General features: G+C 39.5%; 1 protein-coding gene across 6 annotated transcripts in view; it reads right to left on the reverse strand.

The window, feature by feature from the left end:
* The window catches only part of SERAC1 (serine active site containing 1), a 57,154-nt gene that overhangs the window by 25,784 nt on the left and 6,963 nt on the right, over positions 1-24,407 (reverse strand). For 2 of the 6 annotated variants that reach the window (XM_032836448.1, XM_032836449.1), the window contains exons 2-8: positions 16,118-16,209; positions 13,504-13,540; positions 10,453-10,589; positions 9,200-9,289; positions 7,566-7,697; positions 5,251-5,372; positions 4,083-4,211 (exon numbers count right to left, since the gene is read on the reverse strand). In XM_032836448.1, coding sequence (XP_032692339.1) covers positions 4,083-4,211; positions 5,251-5,372; positions 7,566-7,697; positions 9,200-9,289; positions 10,453-10,589; positions 13,504-13,540; positions 16,118-16,208 — 738 coding nt within the window. In that variant the 5' untranslated portion in view covers position 16,209. Of the gene's footprint in view, positions 1-4,082; positions 4,212-5,250; positions 5,373-7,565; positions 7,698-9,199; positions 9,290-10,452; positions 10,590-13,503; positions 13,541-16,117; positions 16,215-16,755; positions 16,921-17,204; positions 17,249-24,407 lie in introns of those variants that run through there. The other 4 variants (XM_032836446.1, XM_032836447.1, XM_032836445.1 and 1 more) reach the window with 4 other exon arrangements.

Consider the following 24,407-nt stretch of genomic DNA (forward strand, 5'->3'; position numbering starts at 1 on the left):
AATGCAGAAGCGGACTCTGATCCTGAGGACACGTGCGACACACTAAATTGAGGACACGTGCGACACACTAAACTGAGGACACTCTGCAAACTGCTACTCTGTAGTCTTCAGAAATGTCAATGACATGAAGACCAAGAAAGGCTGAAGCATTTTTTCCAGATAAAAGGAGACATGACCATCAGGTGTGATTTTTCATCCTTAGACACAGATCAGACTGAAAACAAAAAAAAAATAAGCTGCTGTGAAAGAATTACTGGGATACTTGGCAAAATTCAACCATGGAGTCTGTATTAGAGCACAGTATTCTATCAATGTTAATTTTTTTAAAAGATTTTATTTATTTATTTGACAGAGAGAGAGATCACAAGTAGGCAGAGAGGCAGGCAGAGAGAGAGGGGGAAGCAGGCTCCCTGTGGGCTCGACCCCAAGACCCTGAAGCTATGACGAGAGCCGAAGGCAGGGGCTTAACCCACTGAGCCACCCAGGCGCCCTCAATGTTAATTTTCTAAGTTTGATATCTGTATTGTGGTCATATCTCAGAATGTCCATGTTGTCAGGAAATACATACTTAAGTCTTTAAGAGGCAAAAGAACATCACTTCTATGTCTCTCAAATGGTTCAGGGAGGAAAACAGTAAATGTGTGTGAACAGACATATAAAATATACCCACAGAGAGATGGGGAGTAAATGGGGGGGGTCAGAAAACAAATGGGGCAAAATAGTAATAATTGGTGTATGTTAGTGAAATGTAATTATTTCTACAATTCTTAAAGTTTGAAATTACTTCAAAATTAAACGTTAAAATATTTTTAAAATAAACTTCAACTTTGTTTTAAATGTAATGCTATTTAACGCATCAAAAAGAAGTACATGTATTATTTTTGGTAAGAGTATTTCAATATAATCGGTTTCCTTTGTAACCCTACGTATTGCATTTTACGCATCTAGAAATGACTTCACTAAATCACCAGAAAGGGGGTCCATGGTATACAAAGGTGAGGAAGCCTGGCTCTAAAACCAGACAGCTGTCAGTTATCTGCCCAGGCCGAGTAGCCTCCCGAGGAGGTAGCTCTGTACAGAAGCAGCGTATTGCCCCTTGAAAGGTGCCAGGAGACTACAAGGCAGCTTTGGCAGATCTCTAAAAACCAGATGGACAACCCTCCTATCTCTTCACTCACAACTTCTTGGTAAGTAAAAAAAATCTGAGAAGCCTGACTAAATCAGCAGGGGAGCAGGGAGGGGGGAAATGAGAACTAAAACAGAGTTATTTATTGGTCCGATGAGATGGGGCCTCAGAACTGAAACTAAGTTAAATGTGTTGATATGTTTTTAATGTTTAATTAAAGACGTGCTACTTGGGACGCCTGGGTGGCTCAGTGGGTTAAAGCCTCTGCCTTCGGCTCAGGTCATGATCCCAGGGTCCTGGGATCGAGCCCCACATTGGGCTCTCTGCTCGGCAGGGAGCCTGCTTCTTCCTCTCTCTCTCTCTGCCTGCCTCTCTGCCTACTTGTGATCTCTGTCTGTCAAATAAATAAATAAAATCTTAAAAAAAAATAAAGACATGCTACTTTTGTTTTTTTTAAAAAAGGCGTTCACCTCTTTGTTTAGGTTTATTCCCAGGTATCTTATTGTTTTGGGTGTAATTATAAACGAGACTGACTCTGATTTATCTTTCTGCTGCTTCATTACTGGTGTATAGAAATCTAACAGATTTCTGTACGTTGATTTTGTATCCTGCAACTTTACTGAATTCGTGTATCAGTTCTAGCAATTTTTTGGTGGAGTCTTTTGGGTTATCAATACAGAATATCATGTCATCTGCAAATAATGAAAGTTTTCCTTCTTCCTTGCCAAATAAACCTAACCAAAGAGGTGAAAGACATGAAAGAACGTAAACCCTCAATCAGAATGGCTTTCATGAGAGAAGGCAGTCTTCCTCCAAAGGTGTGAAGGACCCTCTAGAGCACTGGGAGAGCTCTGATAAGATGACCCGTACAGCTGGGCATGCTGGCCTGTGCCCTTCTGACGTGTGTCCGGTGTCCTTGTTCGCACATCATCTGCCACTACGCAAACTCCATCCTGTAACTGGCGCCTGTCAATTTCATCGCCATTCCAAGGGGAGCCAGTCTGATAAAGAGTGGCCCAGTCCATGACTTGATCACAAAAAGGAAAGGGCTCAAACGTAGTATGTAATGGGAAGCCATTTGAAAGGCTTAATGCAGGAGCATGAGTGGATCAAACTCATGTCTTTTTTTTTTTTTTTTTAATCACTCTGGCTGCTGGGAAGCTGTACAACTGGAGAGACATGTAAGGAGCTTGCTGTGGTGTCTGAGGTGATGGAGATGTGATAGGAAAGCTTTCTGGATCCAGCACGATGCTGAACGTGGTTTCTAATGAATCCCTCCCACTACAAACATCAGAAATGTCTAATGAAATATAATACAAGCTATTTTAAGACACAGCCAAGTTCTAAAGAAAATGGGGAGAAGAAATAAAGGCGAGTCCTCAGATGACAGACTAAAAGCAGAATCTTCAGCAGAAGCGGCGAGCACAGGGCGGTACTGTAAAATGCCTGCAGGCTCCTTGGACGGGACTTTACCACTTGTTCAGAGCAAGAGATGTGGTTTTGGGTCTCACGTTCAATGGGAATTAAACCTGAGATACCTATAGAAAGGCAAGGCCCTGGAAAGCTTGCCCTCTCTCTAAGAGAGTCTAGAAAACTCTGCCCACCAGCTCATGAAAGCAATGAGAAGAGTCTGTTTCTGCTTGGGGCTCTGGATGAGAAATCAACCCTAAGACTATATCATCCACAGGTGTGTCTGAATTTACACTCCCCATGTGCCACAGGAATCCCAAACCAGGGGATGAATATCAAACTAGTTCAGCAACAGTGAAACCCCTGGGGTATCTGACGGAAGTAAACACAAAGGCTGCTCTGGGAGGACAGATTTACAATCCAGGGTGCTTGGGACTCCCACAGAAAGTGATCTGTTCGGCAAAAGACAAATTCACAGTAAAAATACATAACCCATGTCAACCCGCAATCTAATACAAGAGGGTCAACGCCACCCCAAATGGTAATTAACACCCCAGTAAACTAAAATAAAAGAAGACTCTGGGGGTGCCTGGGTGGCTCAGTGGGTTAAGCCTCTGCCTTCAGCTCAGGTCATGATCTCAGGGTTCTGGGATCGAGCCCCGCATCGGCCTATCTGCTCAGCAGGGAGCCTGCTTCCTCCTCTCTCTCTGCCTGCCTCTCTGCCTGCTATGTGATCTGTCAAATACATAAATAAAATCTTTAAAAAAAAAAAAAAAGAAGACTCTGAAAGAGACTTTGAAATTATCTTAAAAACGACAGCAAGAACACAGCCAAGATGAACGAACAGGACAGTATGAGAAAGACGTGATGGCAGCCATGGGGAGTAGTTACAGCGCAGACCGGGAGGCAGACAGACTCAGGCTGTACTTGAAGCGACAGCTCGCAGGAACCACAGACGGGCTGAATGCGGAAGGAAGGAAGAACAGGAGCTCCTAGCCGTTAGCTCGAGCAACTAGGGAGCTGCTGGATGCCATGCCATTTACCCAGATGGAAAGGCGAAAGGAAAGAAAGCTTAGCAGAGGAAGGGTGGGCTCAACAAGTTGAGTTTGGGACATCGATTAGACATCTGAGCAGAGACAACAAGCAGGAAGTTGAAGATTCAAATTGAGCACTTGGGTTAGAATGTAGGATCAGAGATACCCATCAGCAGCATGTAGATGATAATTAAAATCTTGCAAATTAGTATCTATTCATTCTTCCAGATGTGACTTCAGAGTCCCCTCCATGGAGCCTTACATGACTTCCTAAGCAAAGCGAAGGGCTCTCAGAGTGACCTGTAATCTCTCTTACACCTTCTAGGATTTTGTTTATTTCCCATCTCCCCACCATCGCGGACAGGGCCTGGCACACAACCAGGAGCCAACACGTTTATTCTGTTCCTGGTTGGTGACTATTTTAACGTTCTACGTGCTAGCCCCTGGCACAGTATTCTAGAAAGGGTGGGCAGGCACTCCAAAATATTTACTGAATGAAGAAATGAGCTAACCTTCTGAGCTGCCAGACTTTGACTGCTTTCACTCAGAGCCAAAGATGTAAAATACTGGATGCACTCATCTAGCTCCGTTTGAGGTAGAGAAGCCAGCAACTGTCTGAGCTCTTCTTCAATGGAAGAATCCTGTCATAAAAGGAAAAGAAAGTCTTCATAATTAAGCTCCACAACTAAGCACAACAAAAGTACCGAAGAATCATTGCCAAAACAAAAGAGCAGGGATAAAGGAGAACTTTTAGTCTTGAAAACTGTGGCCCACCTAAGCACATAGTGAATCACTTAATTCTGAGTTCTGTACTTCTGTCTGCTGCCTCAGTCTGAGAGCCCTAAGGCAAAGTTTAGCTCTTGGCTCAAAATGGATTATTACACTTTTTCTACCTAAATCTTGCTTCTTTAAATCCAGAACTCATTACTATCTGATTTTCTCTAATAACTTACATCTAGCATATCCATTTTTCTATTTTTCAACAACTGATTGCAAGTTTTCAGATTTCCTTTTCTAGGAAAGCCTCAGAAAGGTGCTGAAGAAGCATGCTCTAATACCTATTAGTGGTTAATAATTAATATCTATGGGGGCTAATGCATTAATATCTATATGTGGTGGTTAGTAAAAACCTATGCAGAGTGATATATTAATACCTACAGGTAATGGTTCTCTGGGGGCTTTCTGCACCCCCAGTAAACAGTCAGCAGTGTCTGGGGATAGTTTTGGTTGTTACAGCTGAGGGGATTGCTACTGGCATCCAGTGAGTAGACCAGGGATGCTGCTAAACATCCTACAATGTACAGAACAACTTCCACAACAAAGAATTATTAGGCCCAAAATGTCAGTACAGTTGAGAAAAACTGATCTAGAGCAATATTAGAACTAGTTCACTGATTAGTTCAATATTAGAACTAATTCATTGATGTTGATTGGCTATGAAGTTCCCCACTGGTGTACAGAGACTCACAACGCCCAAATGGGGAAAATAACACAAGAGAAACAACATCTCCTGGTAAATCAAGAAATCTTTGTATAGGAACTACAATTTCCGGTTAATATCTAGTTTACCTGCTTGTGAAAAGGAGCTGACAGACTACTTTTTGAATGGTTACTTTGCACCCAAAGTGAAGATGAAATATTAATCTACTTTTCACTCACTGGACTATTTTATTTACTTACTTCTTTTAAAGACGGCAAAGGAGGTGGTGGGAGAAAAAAGCGAGGATCACTCTCTTTGCTTCGGGCCAAACCAATAAGAGTTCTCAGATCACAGGCTTGAGCAATTATCCTGTACTGGTAATCTATTGTAAAGGTATGTTGTTAGCACACAAATTAGCTTATAGTTGTTTTAAGAATTAAATGCACACTTAATTTTTAGACTACAAGTTTGTGATTCAAAATTTCCCAAGTCTCTTTACATAATTACAACTGCATTTACATACTGGTAACCCAGATATCCAACATTTCCACGCCTGATCTCACAATTCTCCTCACCACATATGTAGGTATATCGCGGTCCAACCTTTTCGAAGAAATGAACTTCAAATGCGAAAACTGATAGGTCAGAACCGGTTGAACTGCTTCTCCTTTTCTTTGTAGTAATTCTAGTGTTTAAAAACTGTTTTGATCACTACTTTAAAAACCTCAGTGCAACTGAGGTTGCACTGAGATCTATGTCACTGGTACGGTGTGGTGCTTTGCAACCCGTCATGTCCATGAGCAATCTGAGGTTCCAGATGGTCGTGCTTTGTCTGAGCCTTCATGATTTAACCAGTCCAGCCTTCATGTATTGCTCTAAATGACTGTGTCCCCACCCCCAATCATAAGTTGAAATTTCCCGATGTCATGGTATTTGGAGGTGGGAACCCTTGGAAGCCCCCATGACTGGGATTACTGTCCTTATAAAAGAAACCCAGAGATATCCCTTGTCCCCTCTGCCACATGAGGACACACAGTGAAAAGCTGGTCATCTCTGAACCAGGAAGCAGGTCCTCACCAGATAGCAAGTCTGCTGGCACTATGACCTTGGGACTTACCAGCCTACACAACAGTAAGAAACAAAATTTCTATTGTTTATAAGCCACCCAGTCGACAGTATTGTTACCGCAGCCCGAATGGACTAAACTATGTATCGAAAACAAAATTACAACCCCTGAAGCAGACATTATTTTAATAATGGCAGTTCATAACCTGAGTGAGTTCTTTAAGATCAAGTGGGGAACTCTCCCAAAATCTATGTGCCTGGGCTCCAACTCTGATTTTTCTGATATGGTAAGTCTGAAATGGAGTCCTGGAGGTAGACTTTTTTTAAAGATTTTATTTATTTATTTTGAGAGACAGTGTGTGCACAAGCAGGGGGTGGGGGGAGAGGGGGAAAGGGAGAGAAAGAAGCAGAATCCCCGCTGAGCAGGGAACCCTATGCAGGGCTCGATTCTAGGACCCTGAGAACATGACTTGAGTTAAAGGCAGATGCTTAACTGACTGAGCCACCCAAGCACCCCTACATTTTTAAAAAGATTTTTATTCTAAGTCTCCACTCACAGTGAAAAAGCTTATAAGTTATTTAATATTTTATATATATATGTATATAAATATATAATATTATAAGTTATTGTAATTAGAGGCACCTGGGTGGCTCAGTTGGTTGGACATCTGCCTTCGGCTCAGGTTATGATCCCAGGGTCCTGGGATCGAGTCTCATATCGGTTCCCTGCTCAAGGTGAGCCTGCTTCTCCCTCCCCCTCTGCTGATCCCACTGCTTGTGTCCTCTCTGTGTCAAAAAAATAAACTTTTAAAAAATATGTCTTTAAAAAATAAAAATTAAAAAAATATAAGTTACTGTAATTACAGCCACCAATCAATTCAACTTGTATGGAGGCAAAGATATTTTCTCTGAAAATATTTTTTTGTTTACCCCATTTTATAAGATGACTCTACTGATTGAGTATACTTTAGTCCCTGTACTATAATCAGAGCAGATCTGAACTCTTGCTCATGTACTTTACTGCAGAACTCGCAATTTTTAAATACAATTAAATATTTTAAATCTTCCTTTAAAAATAACACACACACACGAATCAGGTACATTTGACTCAGTCTTAAAGCAAAGTAACTTGCCGAAGTGAAAACAAGTATGACTCTATGGTGTGGCAAGCAATTAAAATATATTTTGTTAAACATGAACCAAAAGAAAATGCAAATATAGAATAAGGCTATCACTATCAGCACCAAGAGTTTCTCTAATCAGGTAAAACTTCATTCTGGTAGAAAGTTACACAAATACATCTTCCTCAGTTTTGAGCCTGTTCTTATCAAACAATCTGGCTACCAGGCCAGCAGTTTCCTACTTTCTCTATCCATGGAGTTCCTTTTTTAAAATTTTCATATTCAGATTTCCTGAATCATTTTCCTTCCCCGACATCTCCTTTCCGTCCCCTGTATCAGCAAACAGAAGCAAGCAGGCGGCGCGGCAGGGGCTCGGAGGGCCGCGTTACCGTGCCAGTGATGGGTCTCCGACATTTCCTGCACGGCCTGCAGCCGCGCGGCTCTGTCCCCCGACTGGCTCTTCCTCAGGAGCAGCCACACAGCACACTCGTGATCCTCGACATCAACTGTACTAAAGGGGTCTTTGCAAAAAGAAAAAAGAAGAAGACAACATAAACAGTGTGAACAGTTAAAACATGTTGTCCTCCCACTTACTTAGGATGATAAGTTGTAAGCACTTGAAATCTATAATAAGAGACTGAATTCCATTTCCAGGCACTAATAGTGACTGATAGGTTTGTTCTAGTTCTGTCATATTATTTTGTTAATATTTATTTTGTAGATTATCATGTGCTTTTGTTTTATATACTACGTTGCCTTCACAACCTCGTCTCTTTTTTGTTGCTGCTCTTTTTCCCTAAAAAACTTTTCACTGTGGGGATGCCTGGGTGGCTCAGTAGGTTAAGTGGCTGCCTTCGGCCCAGGTCATGATCCCAGTCTCCTGGGATCGAGTCCCACATCGGGCTCCTTGCTCTGCAGGGAGCCTGCTTCTCCCCCTGCCTCTGCCTGCCTGTACTCTCTCTCTCTCTCTGACGAATAAATAAATAAATAATCTTAAAAAAAAAAAACTTTTCACTGTGAAAAATATTGAACATATGGAAGAATTAAAAGAATAATACATTAACAACCATATGTTTACAACTATATTTAATAAATTTCATGTTTCCATATTTGCTTAATCTATATGGATGTGTATTTTTTCTCTAAAACATGTGAAAGGAAGTTGCAGATGGAACATTTGATCCTTTCTTAGTCAACCCGCATCTCCTAAGAATAAGCCTGCCTTCTCCAATATACTCACAATGCCATGACAACACCCACATACATTAATGAAAATCTTCCAAAACCATCTAAAATCCAGTCTAACTCCATATTCAAATTTCTCCAAGTGTTCAAAATATACTTTCAGTGCTGTTCTTTAAAACCAGGATTTGATTAAGTCTCTTTAGTATCTTTTAATTCTTGAAAAATTTCTCACCTTTCTCTTTCATGATGGCAACTTTTTATTTTTTTATTTTTTTATTTTTTAAGATTTATTTATTTATTTATTTATCGGAGAGAGAGAGATCACAAGTAGGCAGAGAAAGAGGGGGAGAAGCAGGCTCCCTACTGAGCAGAGAGCCCGATGCGGGGCTCGATCCCAGGACCCTGAGATCATGACCTGAGGATGGCAACTTTTTAAAGAGATCAAATAAGCTCTTCCATATCTAGCTCTAATTGTAGATTTGTTTGTAAAATCTACATTATTGATGCAATATTCTCATTATGAGAAAGTAGGGAGTGATTTTCTAACAAATTTAAAATTTTAAAGCACTTAAGAGAAAAGGTTATATTTAGTGTCAATATTTATTTATAATTAACAGTAATACATCCACAAAGTGGAAAGAAGAAGGCTGTCCAAAGCAACAAAATTAAAATCACCCTTAAAATTAAATATAGCCCAAGAAAATAATGTCACTCAATTTTCCATAGCTATAAAAAATGTCAGTATAAGAAATGGGATAAGAAAAAAAGACCTCAAGTTGATCATCAGATGACTTTCAGATCATTGATAAAGACTCCAAGTTAAATATTTGATACTTACCAGCAAATGGGCCGCGCAGTATCTTGGCTGATGTTGCCAATACTTTTCTTACCGCTTTGTGAAGCTCTTTTCTTGCCTGGTAGGTGACTCCTAAGATGATTACAAATTAATATAAAACCAAGTATATACTCTTAATGCTACACTTCCCTATTTTAAAGAAAAATGTATAAACTCTAAATTTTTTCCAAAAATATAAAATACTTTTTTAGGGTCACTATCAAAACAACTAAAACCATTATGTGAACACAGAGCTCTAGATTCCAAAATAAGACTGCTCTCCAGGTCTGGAAAAAGGTTAAAAACTAAACAAAAACAAAAACACGAACTAAAGCTAACAAATTCTCAGATGCGACATAAGATCAGCTACATTCAGGAAGTGTCCCTGAACAACAGCCCTTCCCAAACTGAAATTTGGAAATACCTAACTATGGAGATGCCCTACTATGGAGATAAAGCTTTGCTATATGGATAAATTGTAAACCGTAAAAATTATCTGTGTAATTGAAATTGTAACACACTAGGTGTGACAATAAATACAAACAGGACAGATGGTGATTTATACAGCTGTAGAAAGGAAAGAGTGGAATCTGCCCCACTCAGAGAATATAATGTTGTAACAGACAAGGTTAGTCTGGCCAACACTATAGGAACAGGCAGCTGTAAGTCAAGGGTAGTGACTCACCAAGCTACACATACTTTGATGAAAAGATAGGCCTCTGCTCTAAAAGTTTATGTTCAAGAGGCAACTGTCTGGTTACTAATTAGTTTTCCCTGTGACCTAAATACAGAGAAGAGGAATGTTCGGACTAGTAAAGACAAGTTTTCCAGCCTCCTGACAAACTCTTTTTTCTCTCTTTAATAAGCTGGTATTCAGATTTATGAATCCATGTCATGATTTTAGTTTGCATGAATAAATCCCTTGAGGCCAAGAATATAACTGAGCTAAGTGACAAAATCATGTTTCTATACTTGGCGAACTGAAGGCCAGCCTCTGACCTGACCTCCACTACGGTGTGGAATTCCAAGTTTAGATTAAAACAGCCGGCTAGGGAGAGTTGCAAACCTGAGTTAAATATGGAAGTCCAAAATTTGGTCTTCAACTACTTCTTTAGGAATTTGGTTCTCATAGGATTTGTTGACTCCTAGAATGAGCTAAACCTACCTTGTTAATATTGTGTTTTTAATAGTCATTTTAAAAGTTAATAACTAGCTCCCGTTTTTCACAGAAATGGGTTACTTTACCATAAACTTACCATAATTTTCTCTGTCATCTAAAGAAACTGTGTGCACATATATATAGGACTTCATTTTTTCTCTTTCTACTACTTGAGTATCTAACGTCAAAGATTTCTTCAGGGCCCAAATTTCATAGGTAAGAAATAAAGAACCGCTGTAAAAGGAACAAAAAATTCATTATAAATACATGATCTAAAGGTAACACAAGAGCCACTTTTTTTTTTCTTTACATGACAGAGTAACAGCATGATATTGGTTACAGAGCTCATCAGATTACTGAGCACTACATAAACTGAATGGCTCGACTTATGCAATAGCCGAGCTCTTGAACCTATGGGTTGGGAATAATATTTCCTGCAAGTGGTGAAAAAAGGCTGAAGGGCAGAATTTCCCAAAAAAAGGATGGGAAAAATAAATGCTTAGTAAACACTGAGTGAAATCAAGCTTTCGGAACGAAAAGTTTTATATACACTAGTGATTTGCATCCCATGATGAAGAGAAATTTCCTCAACATATACCCTATTGATTGAGCCAGTCTTTTTTAATAAGCTTTCTGTTGTGGAATTTTTCATTCTCCTTGTTGGGAAACAATATATACACATACATAAGAGTATGTATACATATAACAGATTCTATATACATACATATAAATGCAAGCACAAATGTGTCCACTTAGTGAATAATAATAATTACAGGGGCATCTGGGTGGCTCAGTGGGTTAAGCCTCTGCCTTCAGCTCAGGTCATGATCCCAGGGTCCTGGGATCAAGCCCCGCATTGGGCTCTCTGCTTAGCGGGGAGCCTGCTTCCCCCCCTCTCTCTGCCTGCCTCTCTGCCTACTTGTGATCTCTATCAAATAGATAGATAAAATCTTTTAAAATAATAATAATTACAATATCCAGGCAAAAAGCATTAACAGTACCCCAGAAGTCCACATTGTACCCTTCCCCCATACTGACCCACTTTCTCATCTCTATAGCTAGTTACTACTTTGACTTTTATTACAATAATGTCCTTGTTTCGCTTTATACTTTGCCATCTATACGTGCATCCTTAAACAACAGAGCTTATTTTGTCTGTCTGTGGGCTTCATCGGGATGGAGGGACACTGTACATATTCTTCTGCTCTTGTCTGTGACATTTGCTCATGGGGCTGCTGTATCAGGAGTTCGTACATTTATATTTTCATATGGTATGTGACTCGGTGATGGGATGGCTATACCACAGCTTACCCATCCTACCACAGAAGGGCATTCGGGGACTTTCTAGTTCGAGTCTGTTACAAATAATCCCGTTACACACCTTACACATCCACACTGTACACATGTGTATATGTTGCTCTGGGATACTCATCTAAGGAGGAGAATTACAGACCTTCTGACAGTATACATACTATTCAACTTGATTAGGTACTGCCAAACTCCTTTTCTAAAAAGTTTAGCCAATCTGTACTCCCATCACCAACATATTTCTCCTAAGAGCTATGCCTAAAGTCAATTTTTCGTTGTGAAATACAATGTTCTTTGTTTTGTACCCAAAATGAAGGTGTTTTTTTTTCCTGATCAGACTGACATACACACTCCCTAAATCCAGACACAAAGGCTGCACTGTCTGGATTCAGGGCTGTGTACCATCAGTTATACTAAGAATATACCATATAGGGGTGCCTGGGTGGCTCAGTGGGTTAAAGCCTCTGCCTTCGGCTCAGGTCATGATCCCAGGGTCCTGGGATCGAGCCCCACATCGGGCTCTCTATTCCGCGGAAGGCCTGCTTCCTCCTTTCTCTCTGCCTGCCTCCCTGCCTGCTTGTGAGCTTTCTGTCAAATGAATAAATAAAATCTTAAAAAAAAAAAAAAAAGAATATACCATATATTCTCCTGACCTTTGATTTATACCCCAAAGTTAAAGCAGGTGAGACAGAAGGGACAGACACTGTCCCTTAGAGCTTTAGAAAGCTCTAAAGAATCCTCTCCTCGGGCTGCCTGGGTGGCTCAGATGGCTGAGTATCTGCCTTTGCGTGGGTCATGCTCTCCAGGTCCTGGGATCGAGCCCCGTGCCAGGTTCCCAGATCAGTGGGGAGTCTGCTTTTCCCTCTCCCTCTGCCTCTCCCCCTGCTTGTGCTCTGTTTCTGTCTCTCTCTAAAATAAATAAATTAAAAAAAAAAAATCTCTGAGAGATCGGAGCACCCAAAAAGAGCAAATGCATTCAATATTTTTATTGTGCTTTCCATGAAAGACAAAATTCTTTACTAGAAATTATGCGATTAATTTTCATTAGATTCCTGAATATAATTGTGAAACAGACAAAGTACATGACTATATCTTTTGCCTGGAATGATTCAAAGGGGAAAGTCATCTAACTGTGTTTTGTCTTGTATCAGTGTCATGGAGAAATGTATATATTTGAATAAAATGCCAAGTGCATCTCCTATAACATCTGAGCATCTCAGAGTTGTATATGTATGTGTGTGTATACATATGATGTTATATGTATAATAGTGAAAAAGAGTATTAACAAATACAGTGGAATAGTATTAGACATATATTAACATGTATACCCCCTTCCAAAAAAGGGGAAGAAGGTCACTCCATTCATTAAGCATGCGCCTCTGAAGAGCATCAGATGAAAGATATCAAACTGCTGGTTTTCTTGGCCAGCCTCAATCTTCTTTCATGAGAGCTCTATGGTGATTTAAGGGGTTTTCAAAAATAATTTTTGCTACAGTCAATTTTCACCTCTCTGACCCATGTTAGAACCTAACACAAGATGTGATTTTAGATATGGGAAAGCGAATCAGTGAGCCCCTGCCCCATATGGAGTCCAGTGCTCTTCTCCGAGCAACAGTGCCTGGTGGGTAGAATCCTCATTGTACCCTTGGACCAAAGATAAGACACCTCTCAGCCAGTTAAGTAACTGGATCGAGACGCCACTGAAGTGGTAAAACCAGTGATTAATCTGCCTAATTCCAAAATCTATACCTATTTGCCACCCCATGCCACTGTAAACCACTTCCACTGGGATTTCAAATAGCATAAAGAAGCCAATGAACATTTCATAGTTGACACTTACCCTAAAATGAGTGATCCAGTAAACTTTATTACATTTCCTTCAAAAAGAAAGGAAAAAGGTCAATGTGATGAATTTCATTTTTAAAATGTGACAGGAAATAGGCAACAGTGTCTCTACCTGTATTTTGTAATTGGGCAAGAAGTTCCTGATATTTTTCCCGGAATATGATTACTATCAACACAAGGCTTCCTGTCCCCAGACAGACAAAGGAACCAACAAGCACTGGGTACAAAAATATACTCTGTGTTTCGTACTAATTCTCACTTCCTACTGTTCTCCCTCTCTTATGGCTCTCACTCTGTCACCCCAGCAATCCAGCGGAGACTCCAGTGCTACCGCACCCGGGATGTTACCAGGCCTACAGCACTTCCACTGAACGCGACTGCCATGAAGCTAATATGCCTTCTGACTCTGATGTCACAACCAATTAAATAAGGGAATGGGGACAATTCTATCGCCACTGGGATGATACTGGGGGGATCATGTTTGCGAAGCAGGGACACAAAATGACTTTTCCTAAAGTAACTACTTTGCAGTTGGTGTTTAAGTGCCTTCTGTATACAGCCCCATTAAAAATACTGGCAGGGAGCCTGCTTCCTCCTCTCTCTCTCTCTCTCTCTGCCTGCCTCTCTACCTACTTGTGATCTCTGTCTGTCCAATAAAATAAATAAAATCTAAAAAAAAAAATAGTGGTTACACTCTACAAGTTTACTTAAACATTTTTTGTTTAGAACTTGGAAAACTTTTGTTTTAATATAAAAAAATATATAGCCTGGGGCGCCTGGGTGGCTCAGTCATTAAGCATCTGTCTTCAACTCAGGTCACGATCCCAGGGTCCTGGGACTGAGCCCCACATTGGGCTCCCTGCTCGGTGGGAAGCCTACTTCTCCTCTCCCACTCCCCCTGCTTGTGTTCCCCTTCTCACTGTGTCTCTGTCTGTTAAATAAATAAAATCTTTAAAAATATATATACATCCTAGTGGAAGACACAGCTAACTGTTTTTTCAATACACATAAGCCCCTTAATCCTTACTAACACAACTTAATTACTATCTAAAAATATTCAAATCCCCAACTCTTGCAGCTATGGCGGGCCATGCGACACAGGTGTAGCCCGTTAGATATAGAGAGAGATCTGTAAGTAGAGCTCCCTCCCCAAATAAAAAGACAAAGCTTCATAAGATGACTTTTGGCCTTTCTGCCTTCTTGATGTCTAGAGATTCAGCAACCATCTTGGGACCATAAGGACAATAAACATCATGGAGCAGGAAGACAGGAGGATTGCTAAACTGTGGTTCCTGCTCTAAATTGTCTCTATCTTAACTCCCTGTTAAATAAAAAAAATGAGAACTTTACTAATTTAAGCCACTGCAGGCAAGTTTCTATTACATGTCCTGAACACAACCTTTACAGATACATTACCCATAAGCATCAGGTCCTGCTACCTGCCTGCAAAACCTACATGACTTTTAACTTACTGGATGTGTAGAGGTAGCCCATCGTCAGAGTTTCAACTTAAGACTACTGATAACACATTTATCCTCCCTACAGAGGGATAAGAAACTCAACTCAATCAACTTCTCTAGACATCAAGCAAGGGAGATGGACATTCCTCCCAAACTCTGAGACCTTAGTAGTGGTTCCAGAATTGGGAAGGGTACAGTTCGAGGAGGTCTGAAGGGATGAGATCAGAAGTTGTGACAGAGCTTCCTGACTGTGGGACTCCTCTAGCTTATTTTTCATTCTAAGATGGTCTCCTTGCCACCCCCAAACCCCACCCAACCCTGTGGGCCCCAGCTTGTTTCCCTCTCTACTGCTTGCTATGTTTCTTTTTCACTGGGTCCTGGGAACAGAATATAGTCTCACAGCCTTTCTCCTATCTAAATTCACTACTCTCCCATCCTAAATTCACTGCTCTTCATTCTTTAAGAATGATGAGAGAAGAAAAGCTCCCTTCTATGTCCCAACCCCTTTTTATATTTAGAATACAAAATCATAGAATTTTCTACATGAAAAGGATCTATCCTAAAAAAAGGTTTATCTTAAAGAACAAACAGAAACTCCATGAAAACAGGGACTTTGTCTTAATTCATATTGTATCCTCAGGGCCTAGAATGGTACCTGGCACATAGCAGATAGTAAATAAATAATTTGCCAAATGAATGAAAGGTGATCTAGGCCTATCTTCTCTTTTACAAATAAAGATCAATAATAAGATAAATAAAGATTTACAAATAAAGATAGCAGACCAGCACTAGATCCCAACCTCCCATTGCACAAGCACAACATTTCTGCTCATACTGAATTTCCAGAACCTAATACATGTGTCTGCCTCCTTATTTTGCAGAAACTTAATAATGAGAGTGTAGTGATACTTGAGTTTGAAAGGATGAGCCTGAATCTGACAAAAAACAGGGGAGGAAAAAGATTCCCAAGAAAAAGGAGTATTCGTGGCTTTGGTCCTACAAATTTGGGGTGCACCAATGGTATAGAAAAGACAGAAACAAATATGAGATTTATCATGGATTAAGTAAATTTTTGAGGAGGCCACGTGGAAAACTCAGCCTCCATTCTAGCATAGTTTCTTTAAGAAATACTGTTTCAGCTGTACTCACTGATATCTCTCCGGTATGTGGTACTATTGGGCGGAGGAGTTAAGGTTCCTATTCTTCTGCAACAGATGATACAATAAGCAGCCAGGGACATTCTGTGTATTTAGAACAATTAAAACAAATTTAACTTGAGAGTTAATTAAAAACATTTAACTATAAGAACATGTCACAAGGGGCGCCTGGGTGGCTCGGTGGGTTAAAGCCTCTGCCTTCGGATCAGGTCATGATCCTAGGGTCCTGGGATCGAGCCCCGCATCGGGCTCTCGGCTCGGCACAGAGCCTGTTTCCTTTCCTCTCTCTCTGCCTGCCTCTCTGTCTACTTGTGATCTCCGTCTGCCAAATAAATAAATAAAATCTTTAAAAAAAAAAAAAAAGAACATGTCACAATCACAGTGGATTGCCTACAGAGTTAGATTTTTCAAGACCAGGAAAAAAAAAGAAATTCCATCCTTAAAAAAGACATGCTAGAATAGTATTTTGTTAGTACTTTGATTATTATTCAAACTGAGTCCAACTGTGAACAATGATTCTTATGAAGCAGAAAAACACCAATTATTAATCAGAATGTCAATACAGAATTTTAAATTTTTTCAATCTTTTAAAATATATATATGCATACAAAAATAGATATTTATATTTACCTTTGATGACTGAAGGCCCTACTGAAATGAAAGGCGCTCAAAATGGAAGACATACTTAGAACCCATGGAAGTATTTAGCTCTCCTCCAGCTCCCTCAGGATGGTACCCAGCATGGTTTAAAATCTTTGTCCACTGTTGGCATCCTATCAGAGAAGGAGAACTGTGGCTCAACTAACTTCATCAACTGAGTAACGATGATTGAAATATGATGCAACGGTTTCTAGAACAACTCAGTATTCTAGAATCATAACAGACTGTCTTTGAAAAAGACTTCTTTCTTTTGTTTTTGCTATAAAGGTAAAGAAGAAAAGCGCATTGAGGGATTTATGTGAGAAAAGGTCTTTTGGTTCAACATATTAAAAGTTCTAGCTTTATACGGATAGGGGGAAATTACTTGGTATATATATATATGTAATAAATATGTTAGAGACAGCACAAAATAGGGGCACCTGGGTGGCTCAGTCAGTTAAGCATGCGGCTCTTGATCTCAGCTCAGGTCTTGATCTCAGGGTTGGGAGTTCAAGCCCTGAGTTGGGCTCCACATTAGGCGTGGTGCCTACTAAAAAAGAGAGAGAGAGAGAGAACACAAAATAAAAAGCTTTTACATTTTTTCTTGTAATTCCAGCACATCAATTAATGACTAAGCAAACTGGTTTAGGCAGAGGTAAACTTTAAAGGTCACTATTTTAAAGGTCATTGTTTCTTATTTTATCACTTGTTAAATGGATTGCTACTACTTCTCCATGAGACATAAGGATATAGTAAAAATGTTGTAAAGACTGCAATGAAGTAGATGCTCATGAAACCAGGGCAGAATGCAACATAAACTACTTTGAGTTTGTGTACAGATTTGCAATTTCATTACTACATGACAATTTAAGGAAAACAAAAATGCCGAGCAAAACTACCTATTGCTTCTTTTAATCCTGACACTACAAAAGCAATCAACTACAAAACATTATACAAATACTCTTTGCTATTACTTCTCTGGCCTAAAAAACTTCAGTGTTAACTTACATACTACCCCCCCACCACCACCCCAGCAGGCTTCCTTCCTACTAAATCCTCGGAATAAAGCTAAGTCTACTGGCAATATGTCCTCATCTTATTTCCTCCTCGGTTTCCTCAGACGACATCACTGCCCCTTGCTGCTCTCTCCAGAATAAACCGCTCCATCGCTGATTCTCCCTCCATCCCCTCAGAGTGTTGATGGTTTCTCTGCTCTCCAGCCCCAACTAAACTTCCATCCCGTACTTGCCTGGGAGTGCGCAGCCAGAAGGCTGTCCTTCCCTCCCTATACATCACTGTCTGCGTCCTTCCTCAACAGTACTAGACCCCCTCCTTTTTTTCCCCCTTTTTATTTATTTTAGAGAGAGAAACTTAAGCAGACTCCCCACTGAGCACGGAGCCTGATGTGGGCCTGGTCCCGTGACCCTGAGATCAGACCTGAGCAGACACCAAGAGTCGGATGCTTCAGCTGACTACACCACCCAGACGGCCCCTAGACCCCTCCTCTTTCTAGTAGCCTGCAACCCTAACCTGAAACATGTGCCTTCTTTGTTCCTACACTGACAGCCAAAATGGGGTGCAGGGAAGGGGCTGGAGGGAAGGAGGGGAGTTAGGGAGTGGTTCAGGGAGAATAAAAAACAAATTGGGAGTGGGCTCTCAGACTCATTTCTGCTGTTCTTAATCAGCTCTCCCCTCACCCCCACAAAGACTGCTCTAAATGACCCAAAAACCCTTCTAAGCCTTCTCTCTAAGTCCATCCTCTCAAATGATCTTGCCTTTTATTTGAGAAAGTTAAAACTAGGAAATCCCTCAACCTCTGCCCCCTTACCTACAAGCAAAGACATATCCAGATATCAAGGGTCTTAACATTTATTCAAGGTGGGTGGGGGGGCTCTTTAAAACCCACACACACGGGGCACCTGGGTGGCTCAGTGGGTTAAGGCCTCTGTCTTCGGCTCAGGTCATGATCTCAGGGTCCTGGGATCGAGCCGCACATCGGGCTCTCTGCTCAACGGGGAGCCTGCTTCCCCCTCTCTCTCTGCCTGCCTCTCTGCCTACTTGTGATCTCTCTCTGTCAAATAAATAAATAAAATCTTTAAACACACACACACAATCACAAATACCAAAGTACGTGCTAAAATGAAAGTTATCTAGAATGAGAAAAGATATAATAAGTGACTGGAGTCTTAGGAATTTTGATCTCTTTCTTCTGAGATTCCGTTAGACAATGTGTCAGAAATACTTGTATAGAAATGTTTCTGGATTACAATGTGGCATTCCCTCTCCCCCAGGACATTAAAACTCCTAGTAACTCATAGCACTCAGAGAGGCCCATGCAAGTAAGGCATCACCCAAAGCATAAGGTTCATAACTCCCCAGTAAATCCATCCTGGCCTGCAAATCTGTATTCATCTATATTCGTCTACACTGCCTTTTCCAGATTGCAAATGATCTTCTCCTCCATTGTTCTTCCCAGTTTCTGAGGAAAAGATCTTATTCCCTTTCCAAGGGGAAATCGTATTCTAGGTCTCATCTCTCTCACTTCCACAGGGACCCTGATTCATTAATTAGTTGCTTTTCTCTTCTTAATCTTCACTCCCTTTCTTTTAGCTCTCTATTCCTCCTCCCTAAATACTGGATTTCCAATGTTCTCCCATCAAAACACAAAAACAAAACAAAAAACAAATGACTGGGGGGAAACCCTCCCTCGATCCAAGTGCCTCTTGTCTCGCCTTCCTTCCTAAGATGCTTTTTCCAGTGTCCTCCTCTAGCACTGAGAGCACCCCTTAAGGTCACCAGTGAGTGACATCTTTGTTCCTAAATCCACTTTTCAGTCATCCTTTTGCTTTTTCTGAAGCATTTCATTTCTCTCTCCTTCTCTTGCTACTATGACTCCCTGTCTTCTAGTTTTACTCTCACAGGTCTGGCTGCTAATACTCATTCAACAAACACTTGTTGAGCACCTATCATTTGTCGGAGATGTAAACCTGAGATGTGAATAAGACCGCAGAGCACCTGCCCTCACTGGGCTGGCAGGTGGCTCTGCTGTCTCCACTGGGTCCTTAAATATTAGTGTTCCAGAGGCTTCCACCTACTCTCCTCTTTTTCTCTCGGGCTATACTCTCTGGATGAGTAATTTCAATTTTTCCTCACAAAGCTCTACCATATATTTACCCTAAAGATACAAACGTAGTGATCCGAAGGGGCACATGCACCCGAATGTTTATAGCAGCAATGTCCACAATAGCCAAACTATGGAAAGAACCTAGATGTCCATCAACAGACGAATGGATAAAGAAGATGTGGTATATATACACAATGGAATACTATGCAGCCATCAAAAGAAATAAAATCTTGCCATTTGCGACGACGTGGATGGAACTAGAGGGTATCATGCTTAGCGAAGTCAGTCAATCGGAGAAAGACAATTATTATATGATCTCCCTGATATGAGGGAGAGGAGATTCAACATGGGGGGTTAAGGGGGTAGGAGAAGAGTAAATGAAACAAGATGGGATTGGGAGGGAGACAAACCATAAGTGACTCTTAATCTCACAAAACAAACTGAGGGTTGATGGGGGGAGGGGGGTTGGGAGAGGGAGGGTGGGGTTATGGACATTGGGGAGCGTACGTGTGCTGTGAAATGTGTAAACCTGGCGATTCACAGACCTGTACCCCTGGGGATAAAAATATATGTTTTAAAAAATAATAATAAAATTTATTAATTAAAAAAAAAAAAAAAGCTCTACCATAAACTTGTGATTCCCAGATTTCTGTAACTAACCCAGGTCTGTCTGCTAAGCTGCAGGTACATACACATTCGACCGCCTAATGAACACTTCCACTTTGAAGGGCCACAAACACCTAAAACCCAGAATGTCTAAAATCAAATAATCATATTCATAAAATCAAACATCCCAAGACCATTTATTTCCAAACCATAGTTTCCTCAGTGATTAGAAAATTCCTCCACACACCGAGGTCAAACCTAAGGTTCATTTCTGAACAATTTTTGCACAACTGATCTGTTTGTCTAAACTTACATCAATGAGGTAACATCTTTCTTAGTTCCTGTATCTTTAAAATAAATCTTGACAGCTTCTAGAGTGAGCACTCTTATGGTTTGCCTCCCTTTCTGTTTTTCCCTCATTTTATTTTTCCTTCCCTTCCCTTATGTCCATCTGTTTTGTTTCTTAAATTCTACATATTAGTGAAATCAGATGGTATTTGTCTCTGACTTACTTCGCTTAGCATAATACTCTCTAGTCCCATCCACCTCAGTGCAAATGGCAAGATTTCATTCTTTTTGATGGTTGAGTAATATTCCATTGTATATATGTACCACATCATCTTTATCTGTTCATCTGTCAATGGACATCTGGGCTCTTTCCATATTTTGTATCTGCCATCTCTATTCTTTGGTGAAGAGTCTGTTGAAATCTTTTGTCCATTTTTAATAAGGCTGTTTGTTTTCTTATTGAGTTTTAGAAATACTTTATATATTCTGGGTAAAAAATCTCTGTTAGATTTATAATTTACAAATATTTTCTCCCAATCTATGGCTTGCCTTTTCATTGTCTTAACTGTGTTTTTAGAAAGCAAAAGTTCTCTGGGGTGCCTGAGTGGCTCAGATGGTTAAGCATCTGTCTTTGGTTCTGGTCATGATCTTCCAGGTCCTAGGATCAAGCCCCAAACTGGGCTCCCAACTCCGCAGGGAGTCTGCTTCTCTCTCTTCATCTGCCTCTTCCCCTGCTTGTATTCTGTCTCTTTCAAATGAATAAAATCTTTAAAAATTAAAAATTAAAAAGAGAAAGCAAAAGTTCACAATTTTGATAAAGTCAAATTAATCAATTTTTACTTTATGGATCATGCTTTTGCTATTGCAAAAAAAGAAATCTTTGCCTAACCCAAGATCACCAAGATATTTTCCTATAACTTTCTCTATAAGATTAATAGTTTTAGGTTTTTACATTTTGATTTATGATCTATTCTAAGTGAATTTTTGTATAGGGTGAAGAGTATTGATCAGGGTTCTTGGTTTTTTCTTTTTTTGCACACAAATATGCAATTGTTTCAGAATTATTTGTTGAAAAGACTACCATCTCCTCATTTAATTCCCTTTGCATCTTTACCCAAAAAATTGACCGTGTATATGTGTCTACTATTACATACTATTTCATTAATTTATATGTTGACCCAATCTTTTCCAATGCCACACTTTCCTGATTATTATAGATTTATAGTAATCTTAAAATTAAATAATGTTTCTTGAACTTGGTTGTTCTTTTAGAAAATTGTTTTTGCTATCCTAGTTTGTCTTTCCATATAAATTTTAGAATCATCTTATTTCTACAAAAATAATTCTCCTGAGTTTGTGATTAAGACTGAGTCTTCAAACCATGAACATGGATTACCTCTCCATTTGTTCTGTCATTTTCTTTTTTTTTTGCACCTATGTTTGATCATTTCCAGCGTACAAACACTGCCGGGTATTTTAAAATTTTTATACCAAAGTATTTCCCAGGTTTTGGTACAACTGTAAATAATACTTTCAGGATTTTTTCTTTTTAATTTCAATTTCCAATTGTTCTTTGTTAATATATAAAAATGATTAATTCTGTGTAATGATTGATTCTGTATATTTCCTTATATCCTGTGACCTTGCTAACCCAACTCATTAATTCTGGGACTTTTTTTTTTTTTTTAGGGGGGTGACTATTTAGGATTTCTACATACCCAATTATATTTCCTGTGAATAGAAACAGTTCAATTTCTTCCTCTCCAATCTATATGCCTTCTATTTCTTAATCTTGCTTTATTTGATGAGGTAGGATCTCCAGTAAAATACCAAACAGGAGTAGTGAAAGCAGATATCCTTATATTGTTCCTGATCTTGGGAGGAAATCTCCCAGTCTTTCATCATTAAGGATGATGTTAGCTGTAGACTTTTTTGTAGATGTCCTTTACCTGTTTGAGGACATTCTCTTGTATTCCTAAATTGCTAAATTTTGACAAAAGCATTTTGTGCATCTATTAAGGTGAACATGTGATTTTCTGTAGTCTGTTAATATGTTACACTAATATTTTAAGAATAAATTGAAATAGTGATATATTAGATATGTTTTATTTGATTTGCTAGTATTTTGTTAGGGATTTTTGTATCTATGTTCATGACAGATATTAATCTCTAGGGTTTTTTTGTTTTGTTTTGGTTGTTTTTTTTTTGTTGAGATCTTTCATTTTCCCATGAAGATAATGTTGGTCTTATAAAATAAGCTAATTAAGTATTCCATCTTCTTCTATATTCTGGAAAATTTTATGTGGAACTGGTATTCTTTGTTCCCTAAAAGGTTTTAATAAATATTCCTGTATTATCTTTTTAAGGTCTTAGGATCTAAAATGAGGCCTTCTCTTCTATACCTGATTTTGGCAATTTGTGTCTTCTCTTTTTTTCTTATCCTGTATGGCTAGAGGTTTATCAATTTTATCGATATTCTCAAAGAAGCAGCTTTTAGTTTCATTGAATTACCTCGTTTTTCTATTATCAATCTCATTGATCTGGGCTTTATTTACCTTTATTTGTTTTATTTCATTAGTCTCTGTTCTCTGCTTGTTTTGATTTCAAATACCTCTTCCCTCTCAAGCATCTTTTTTTTTTTTTAAGATTTTATTTATTTATGTGACATGGAGAGAGGGAACACAAGCAGGGGGAGTAAGAGAGAAAGAAGCAAGCTTCCACTGAGCAGGGAGCCCTATGCAGGGCTCGATCCCAGGACTCTGGGATTATGACCTGAGCCGAAGGCAGACGCTTAACGACTGAACCACCCAGGCTAGGCGCCCAACCCCCAAGCATCTTAAAACTGAAGCTTAAATCACTGATTTAAGGTTCTTTCTTTTCTGTCACTATTTAACACTAAAAACTTCTCAAGTGCTGCTTGGCTGCATCTTTCAAGTTTGGATATACTATTATTTTCCTTTCATTCAATTAAAAATATCTTCTGGGGTGCCTAGGTGGCTCAGGTCACAATCTCAGGGTCCTGGGATCAAGCCCCACGCTGGGAATACCTGCTCAAAGAAGAGTCTGCCTTTTCCTATCCCTCCTCCTCTGCCCCTCACACCACTCATTGCTCAATCAAATAAATAAAATATTCAAAAAATATATTTTCTAATTATATTGTGACTTCCTTTCAACCCATGGAATATTTAGAAGTGTGTTAATTTCCAAGTATTTGGTAATTTCCAAATATGTCTGTTGATTTTAGCTTAATTCCATTGTGGTTGGAGAACAGGCTTTGTATATTTTCAATTCTTGAAAAATTTGGTTTGCTTTATGGCACAGAATATGGTCTGTCTTGGTAAATGTTCCACATGCACTTGAAAAGAATGTATATCCTGGTTTATTTGGGGGCAGAGGGCTCTACAAAAGTCTATTAGGTCAAATTGGTTGGTTGTGTTTTTCAGATCTTCTTACTGATTTTATGTCAGCTCATTCTGTTGATTACTAAAACAGGAATAGTGAAGGCAGGGGCTAATCAGATCAACAAAGTCCTTTCAGCTAAGTTAAGGTGTCTGAAGTTTACCTTGAGTTATGGGAAGCTGTTGGGAGATTAACCTTAATAAAAAAATTTTTTTTCAGGGGCACC

Source organism: Lontra canadensis, unplaced genomic scaffold (assembly GCF_010015895.1).
Source record: "Lontra canadensis isolate GAN:19392208 unplaced genomic scaffold, GSC_riverotter_1.0 scaffold92, whole genome shotgun sequence".
In the NCBI taxonomy this organism is placed as follows: Eukaryota; Metazoa; Chordata; class Mammalia; order Carnivora; family Mustelidae; genus Lontra; species Lontra canadensis.